The sequence below is a fragment of the Benincasa hispida genome, chromosome 2, assembly GCF_027475165.1.
Source record: "Benincasa hispida cultivar pf3 chromosome 2, pf3_genome.v1.1, whole genome shotgun sequence".
NCBI classification, from domain to species: Eukaryota; Viridiplantae; Streptophyta; class Magnoliopsida; order Cucurbitales; family Cucurbitaceae; genus Benincasa; species Benincasa hispida.
In genome coordinates, this window is record NC_143479.1 from 25,574,695 (window position 1) to 25,583,971 (window position 9,277).

Consider the following 9,277-nt stretch of genomic DNA (forward strand, 5'->3'; position numbering starts at 1 on the left):
GCAACTATCAACAATCATCAACCTTGAGAGAAAACTATCTACCTAAGTTTTATTGTTGATATCACTGATATACGAATATCACATATATCTACCGAACTTTTATTACTGATATCGTTGATACACGAATATCATTGATATCTACGTAAGTTACATCATTGATATTTACCTAAGTCGTATCACCAATATCACTAATATCATTGATATTGTCGATATTTACCTAAGTTATATCACTGATCTGTTGGGGTTGATGCCCTAAATCTCGCTGGGTCCAATAGTTTGTAGACATGTATATGAACAAACATTTTGTGATGTAATAATATATGATATTTTCTTCACTACAGTCTTTGCTATATGAGATATTTTGTTGCATTTATCCACAAACCAATAAAATAAGATCTATGGTTATCGTTGTAACTTAAGCATGTATGCGATGACATACAAGTGGATCGTGCTTTAAATGATAACCTAAATGGTCCGTAGTAAATGGATAAAGAAGGGAAACCTCCTATTGACATTGCGAGTGTGGCCTGCTTTGTAGATGTTACAAGTGTTGTAATGTACTACAAATTGTATGATCCTGACTATTCATGTATCTGACATGCGAGTGGGGATGCTATATACAAAAGAGTCTGCATAAGACCGGACCACAAAATGTTTAGTCTCATTATATAACATCATTCATGACAGAGACTTTCATCTCACTAGAATGACCATAGGTAACATGACCTTAATCTAGAATGAGTTGTGAACTCCTGCCTATGAGGGCGGTCATTTGGTTTGTATGGGTGCGAGTGGCCAAATCGCTGACTCAAACCTACCACTTTGGGGATTCTTCTAATTGAGAAGCTAGGAACTCAGCTACACAAGACGGAATTCACTCATTCCTCAATTTAGGGGTAAGTAGATAAATTGCTCCCTTAAGGGCTGATTTTAGGACTTGAACAATGTGGCGCCACACCTTTTCTTGGCACGAGAAGGATTTGCTGATCATAGTAGGACTATGATATATTGTTCATTAGAGGAATCAGTTGTACTTAAAGAGTTAGATATAATTACATGGGCAAAACGATAAATTGGCCCAATTGTACTTACGAGCGATTTGTGAAGAGTCATAGTACTGTTGATATGTTATATCCAATGGACACAAAAATATATCTGTAGTGCGAATAGTGCAGTTGTCGGTCTTTAGTGAATGCCCGACAGTTAACGGACGATGGATATCGTGATTAAAGAGTTTAATCAGTTATTCACGTACCTTTGGAGCTTCAAGCTATAGGTCTATAAGGTTCCCTTGGTAGCTCAATGGATTCATATTAATAATCAATTTTTGGATTAGTTTGGAATAGTTTGAAATGTTTAAGTTAACAAGAGGAAATTTGATTATATATGATATAATTACATTGTATCAATTATATGAGATATAATTGACTTGGTGTATTAGATACGTTAATTGGAGGAATTATTATTAAATGCTATAAGGGGAAAAAATATCTATGGTTTATATATTGCATGAGATGTGATATTAAAACTATAGGTTATGAATATATTGATTATATTTGTAATTAAATCAATTATATGATAATTAGTTACGATTTTTTCTCTCATAACCAACTTAGTGGGAAGTTGTGATCAGTTATGGTAACTGATGGTTAAAATGAAAATTGTTTTCATTTTTATGATAGGCGATCATTACGAATTTGTGAATCGTGCGATCATAAGCAAAAGTTATATGATAGCTTGAGAGCATACACGATTGTGTAACAAGGTTTCTATACAATAATTACTTAGCTTCTAAACGATCGAGTACACTATCTATACGTTAGACACAAACCATATCCTACTTACTCGATTGTCTACACGATCTGAAAAATCCTCCTACCCTCTCCAAATCCTACAAAGCCCACAACTCTCGGATTCTCACATCGAGAATGCCGAGGTAACCTATTGGTGGTGTCTGTTTACTGTTCGAGGGATGAATGTTGTTGGTGCTTGTTTGAGGAGATTGCCGAAGGCTAACGTTCGTGTTTGGTAAACGATCGTACAACAAAGTTCGAGGGAACGAGAAGAAAAGTTCTTTAAGGATAAGTTCAATTGAACCTTTGTATTTCCCTTTTGCAGCATGTAATTTAGAGTTTTGCATAACTATTACGGTTAGATTGTAAATGTATATATTTTGTCATAACGGGGTTTGAAATGATTTTATTAAATTAACTTTTCAAACATTTAATTTTGAAAATAAGTCATTTTAGGGGGAAAAAAACATTTGACTTTGGGAGTATACTTCAAACCATTTCTATCAAGAGTTTTAATAATAATAATAATAAAAAGACTTTTTTTTTTTTTTTAAGAATATTGTTTTATCTAATCAATTTAAACGGATCCTATCAAAGTTTAATTAACTCATTGTAACAATCTTCATCAATATTTATAAAGTTTCTCAAAATTTTCGTTGAGATGGATATTTTCATGAGTTCAATGTTTTGAACGGGCCTCTACACATCTATGATCTATGGTAAAATATAGCATCAGTAACGTAATCAATAAGGTTGGTGCTCACATCACATAATTAAAAATTAATCAGTTATTTAATAGTGTCGATTGAACCATTAATTGCTTTAATGTCACGTCATGGTGGACAGGCGGATCCCAATTAACAATTAATCCGGCATTAAATAATTCAGTCCTTCCAGTATAAAAAAGAATAATAAAATCAATCCTTACCAAAATCAAAAGTATTTAAATACATCAAATATTACACATGCTTAGCTTAGTCACTAATCTACCCAATTATTTTATTTCAACATCTTCTTCTTCACCTCAAGGAAGAAGAGTGCGGCCCAAAATAACCAAACAAAAAAACAGTTTACGACTCTTAATCCCTGAAATTTGCAATTAATTTATACAAATCGACATAAATAATTACATGTAATAGATGAGAGGGATCGGAGATTCGTCGGCCGCAGGATCAGGAATCAGCGCGAGTTTTGAAATCGGAAGCGAGCCGAGATGCGATCGCCGAGTGGTACATAACGTCGTGAAATGATTCCGTTTCCGTCGTCATCATGCGCAGCTGCCGAGCCTTCGCCTCCGTGAAGCAGCCGGGGGAGAATCGAGCCCTAACGGATTTCGTCTCCGGATCCGATTTTGAAACACCGCCGGCTAGGTCCTGAGGTTCGGCCTTGTTGGCGGAGTCGATATAGTCGGGTTCGGAGGACCAGCCGAAGACCGGGGCCCACCAGTTGGAAGAGGAGGAGGTTTTCCGACGGTTATGGTCGGAGCGTCGGTCGGCGGAGGCGGCACAGGCACGGATGCCGGCGGGGGGAAAGGTGAGGAGATTAGTGGCCATTTTAGAGAGAGATGATCGGAAAGTGGTTTTTAGAGAGAGAGAGAGAGAGGGAGGAGTAATGGGGGGGTGCTTTTTGGTTTACCATTTGAGAGGGACTTAAAAAGGGGGGAAACTGTGAACGGATAAGACCGGACACGTGGCGATTTGAGATTTAAAGACGTGTGGGGTAGAGCTGTGCTTTACAGTCCACTTTTACCGGTTGTTTCGGTTACATGTTTTCCTGGCCGGCCACAACGTACAATCATACACATACGTACATAATTGCATATCCACTTCTAATATGTGATATATATTTTTAAAAATACTTGTATCCCGATAAATTGTTCTATAGAATTTGTCACATAACAATATTTTCTCATTTCTTCCTTGAAATATTTTATTTCTTTTTTAGTATGAATAATGAAAGAAAATGCATCAAGATGAGTAATCAGTATTACCCAAAATCTACTATATGATATATAAGCACTCTTTTCAAATACGGATAACCTCATTTGGGAGGCTCAAATGAAAAATGGTCACCTATAGAAAAAGTAATAAAAAGGGTCTTCTGCCGATGTTATCCACGTGTGATTTTACCGTTTTACCCCTGAGATGCACCCCGCACGCCTGGGCCTACCAAGGAACTCGATCCTCGATTACCCGTCACTCGATCCTCGGTATCTGGATGCATGGTCACTCAATACATGTGTAATCGACAAGCGTATACTCGATCATTTTGAATTTTTTGAATTCTTAACTCATTTGAAGTCCATTATTTCACCATTTTAACTCATTTCTCAAACTATTCTCTCTTATCTTCCAATTTTATATCCCTCGACGACTGCACCTCTACACTCAAAACTCTTTTGATTCTCTCTGCATCAGGTAACATTATTCTCTTTGTTTATATTTTGCCATCATTCGTTTCTTTGTTTGTTATATTTTTTCATCATGCACTTGCATCTTCCTCGGTACTCGATCGATACGATTTTTATTTCGGTTTTCATATCTTGCATGTTTGGTTGGAGCTTTTTTTTTTTTTTTTTTTTTTTTTTTTTTTTTTTCGTTTTAATTTTCATATTTCTAGTATTTTGGACAGTCTAGATTTTAGGGTTTGAGTAGGATAAATCACAAAGGTGAAAAATCAAACCTAACGCGTAATATAGCAAGTAAAGGACACTATGTAGCATGTATCATGTATCTGGTATCAATCAATCATGTATCGCACATCGTGTATTGAGTATCGAGTATCGTGTATCGTGCATCGAGTATTGAATAGAAATGCTTAATTTCTGATGTTCTTTGTTATTCTGTGCAATATGGTTAGACAATTCAAGATTCCTTCTCAGGATCGTTTCCTAGGCCAAGCGACCACCCTATCCTCTTACATCTGGAATGTTGGGATTGGTGTCCTAATTATCCCGAAGTTTTGTTGTTTTGTAAAGATACACATTGTTTGTTGAATAAAATAAATGTTATTTAATTCTGGCATTTACTCATATCCAATAAACAAATCTCCTTGGTTATCTCATGTGAACTTAAGCATGTATATGTGATATACAAGTGGATCATGCCTTAAGTGATAACCTAAATACGTTTGTAGTATAAGGATTAAGGTGGATACTTGATCCTAGTGACACTAAGGATATGACCCGCTTTATAGAGGTTTACAAGTGTTGTACTACTACAGATGGTAGATCCTAACCATTCACGTGGAGATGTGCGAGTGGGGGTATCCTATACAAAGAGTTTGTATAAGATCTAGACCACGGGATGACTAGACTCTGTATATAACGCCATTGATACTAGAGACTTACATCTCACCTAAAACAACATAGGTGACACAACCTCAATTCTTAGTATTTTGGAAATTCATGCCTTTGAGGGCGGTCCTTTGATTAGTATAGGTGGCCAGATTACCAACTCAACATGCCTACCTTTTTGGGGACTTGTCTGATCTGGGAGATGGAAACTCAATCCACAAGATGGAATTCACTTCTTTCCCGAAGCAGGGATAAGTAGAGAGATTGCTCCCTTAAGTGTTGATTTTGAGGCTTGAACATAGTAGCCACAACTTCTCTTTGGAAGAGAGGACTCAGTCATAGTAGGACTATGACTTATGTTCATTAGAGGGATCAGTAGTACTTAAGGATGTTAGCTTTTAGACTTCAATCAAACCAAGTATTTTCATGATAACAAACTCAGATTTTTTGTACTACATTTTTAGTGTTTCAGAGTTACTATCTTGTAGACCTCGTAAAGACAATTCCAACGCAATTTGAATCGCTCAAATCGGAGTTCAAACGAGAAAGTTATAAACAAAAGAAGATTGGAGAGGAAATCCAACGTGTCAGTGACACGTGGCACCTTGCTGACGTGGCATCCGACGTGGCGCTCCAACCGGTCACTTTTATGCTGACATGGCGATGATGTGGCAGTGATGTGGCGATCGTGGACGAATAAGATAATGACAAGTGGCAGCTGATATTAAAAAAAAAAAAGGAAAAGAAGGAGAAATCGTTAATTGATGCGCGGATCAATAGTATGGTGACACGTGGTGCGGTTTAAGATTTTTCAGCCTTTTCAAATTTGATTTCCTTCCTAAATTGTCATCCTTCAAATACTTTTTTATTCTCCAAATCTCAATAATTCCAATTTTTCAATTCCTCTCTTAATTACAAATCCTTTCCTTTTCATTCAATCTCCACCCTTCATTTGCAATCATATCCAATGGCCAAAATTTATCCCCCTCACCTATAAATTCAACTTGATTTTACTCTTCATTGACACCAAAAGCTATCAAGTCTTAAGCTCTCAATTCTCTCTACTCTCAAATTCTTGTCCTCCTTGCTCCTAAATTGACCTGAGTTATTTTTGTGAGTTTTTTTTAAGTGCTCAACTTGTGTATTTAGTCTTCAAGAGGTAATATTGTGAGGTTTTCTTTTAATTTTTGGGAATTGTATTAAGGTGTGGGTACACCTTGGGTTGTGAGAAAAAGAAATTGGTTTGATCCTGAACCAGTAAAAATGATCTTGGGTTTCTTTTTAGCCTAAGAAAAAGAGGGTCGTGTGTCAGTTTGGTCCTCACCTGCAAGAGGATCACTTAGTGAAATACTCAAGAAGGAGTCTTGAAGAGTGGAGTAGGCAATTTGCCGAACCACTATAATTCCCGGTGTTTTCTCTTCCTCTCTCTTTTTTATTTCTGGTTTTCAATTTTTTGCTTCTTGTCTTAGTTATTTTTTAATTTTTCCTAATTGCATGATTTAATTTTTAGTGTGTTATTTAAATTTATCCTCGATTAAATTGTCTTTAAATTTGAAGTTATCATAACTTGCATTATTTAAGTTTTGTCTTGCATAAATTTTCTTTAATCAAATTAATGGGTTAACTTTATTTAGCATTGTTTGAAGATAAAATTATTTTTTAAAAATTGGTAGTTAACCCTATTCACCCCACTTTCTAGTGTTGCCTTTAGATCCTATAAAGGAGTTAGATATAACTATAGGAGCATAATGGTTATTGGCCCAGCTGTACTTACGAGCAATCAGTGAAGGGTTATCACACTACTGATTGGTTAAGATGGACACATAATATACCTGTGGTAAGGAGAGTTCAGCTGTCGGTCTTTAATGGAGTGCCTGACAGTTAATGGATGGTGGATCCTGTGACTAAAGTGTTTAGTCAGTTATTCACGTACTGTTGGAGCTTCGAGCTACAGGTCCATAAGGTCCCCTTGGTAGCTCAATGGGTTTAGTTGAGGATCAATTCTTGTTATTGATTTGAAATGTTCAAATTGACAAGAGGTATTTTGATTATATATGATATAATCGATATGATGTATGAGATACATCTAGTGGAGGATTGATGTAAATGAGATTTACATTAAGTACCATGAAATAGAAAAAGAACTATGGTTTATATGTTTCATGAGATGAAATATTAAAACTATAGGTTATAAATATAGTATGATAAGTTGGTTATCATTTATTTTATAATAATATTAATTATTGGATAATTAAATCTTTTTCTTCAATAACCAATTGAGTGAGAGGTTATTGGTGGTTCATGGTAACCGTGAGACAAAAGAAAAATTATTTTCCTAATTTTAGAAAGTTCTTACAAAAGGTTGAAAATTGATTTTGAGTTTTTTCTATCTCGCATAAAGAAACTCACAAAGCTTGTCAAGTAAATACTGATTTACTAAGCGACAATGTATTTTAGTAAACGACCGTGTAATATTTTGTAGGCGACAAACATTGAGCTAAACGACCCCTTAGCTTTTGCTAGATGACCGCTTAGCTTTAGCTAAACGATTGGGCATCGACCTATGCGATAGGTTTTAGCCATCTCTCACTTGTCCAATCGTGTACACGATTGTTCATTCCTCCTTCGTTTGCCTCATACCAAGTCTAAACAGAGCCCATCCTCTGGATTCTCACACAGAGAATACCAATGTAGCCTTCTTGGTGGTGTAATACTCAACTCGACACCGTCGAGGTTCTGTGGAGGCCGTTCGTGTTCTTGTCGGGGAGTTCGTGATCGAGGCGATCGCTGAGGACGAACGCAAAGTGTTCGTGCAGTGTTGCAGTTGTGGTGTTCTAGCGTTCGAGGTTGCTGTTGTTCGAGCGTTTGTGAGCAAGGATCATGGAGACGAGTCGACAAACGTTCGTAGCATTTATCCTTGTTCATTTGAGTTTTCATGCTGTAATTTCGATATTGATTGCATAACTGTTTATTTTGTTTACTACTATAATTTGTAATGTTCATTCATGATTGTAATTTGGAATAATCTATTTTCCGTTGCTCATGGAAATCTCGAGTTTGATTTCCTTCATGGACGACTAACAAGATTGGAAAAGAGAAGCTTACTTCTACTCAACTTGCCCTCTTCAAGAAGACGGTATTTGGACGATTCATGGACATGGACATTATCTTCAATAGTCTAGGTCCACTACATTCTATTGAGGGAGGTTGTAGACAATAGTGAAGGAACTCTTATTCAAGAGTCCCTACGAGCAGAAGCGGATCTTTCCAATTCATTGTGATAAAATTTCTGCATATACATTCAAACATACTAAAATGCATTCATGATACTAAATTATTGACATGCTCAAAAGAACAATAAATAAGAGATTGAGAGATCATACCAGTTGAAGACTTATTCTTCACAGAAAATCTCGCTTTTTACTGAGACGATAAACTCTTGCTCAGGAAAACCCAATCGTCCACCTCGAACAGTCTCCACACGAACACAAGAAAATGGGAATGACACCACCACTCAGAGCCTTCAGTATTCTTGGAGTGAGAATCTAAAGAGGTGGCTTTATTCGGATTTGGTAGAGGGGAGAAGGAATGGAAATCATATACAATGATCAAGCAAGCGGGAGATAGGTTCGTCTATCATATAGACAAAATACTTGATTGTTTAGGTGAAATATACGATCGTGTAGGAAAAGGTAAGCGATTGTCTAAATGATCGTGTAGGAAAAACTAAGCGATCGTCTATACGATCGTTTAGTAAATATCAGACGCTAAATGATCGTTTAGTAAATGTCGAGTGCTAAACAATCGCTTAGGAAAAGGTAAACGATCGTTTAGCAAATAGCGTGCGGGTGTAATCGTTAAGCGATTACTTAGCACTATCGTATAGGTAAGCGATTGTTCAAGCACTATCATATATGTTGGGGTTGATGCCCTAAAGTCTCGTGTCCTGTAGTTTGTAAATAGTATATATGAACACCTGCGATTGTTAATATATGATATTTACTTCACATCTTGTTGTTTTGCTCATTTAGTTATTTTATTTGCTTTACCACAAACCAATAAACATAAAATCCTTGGTTATCTGTATGTGACTCAAGCATGTATGTGGTGACATACAAGCAGATCATGTCTTGAATGATAACCAAAATGGTCTGTAGTAAATGGATAAAGAAGGGAAACCTTATCCTGG

The 9,277-nt window shown here is 36.4% G+C and overlaps 1 protein-coding gene across 1 annotated transcript; it reads right to left on the reverse strand.

Moving 5' to 3' along the window:
* Positions 1-2,717: 2,717 nt before the first annotated feature.
* On the reverse strand, positions 2,718-3,698 carry LOC120072011 (uncharacterized). The gene has a single exon (XM_039024435.2). It carries the CDS (start codon positions 3,344-3,346, stop codon positions 2,966-2,968), a length of 381 nt encoding a protein of 126 aa, XP_038880363.1. The 5' UTR covers positions 3,347-3,698; the 3' UTR covers positions 2,718-2,965.
* Between the last annotated feature and the right edge of the window lie 5,579 nt (positions 3,699-9,277).

Bases quoted from the DNA above. Each gene is read 5' to 3' on its own strand.
- LOC120072011 (XM_039024435.2), bottom strand. From the start codon at position 3,346: ATGGCCACTAATCTCCTCACCTTTCCCCCCGCCGGCATCCGTGCCTGT.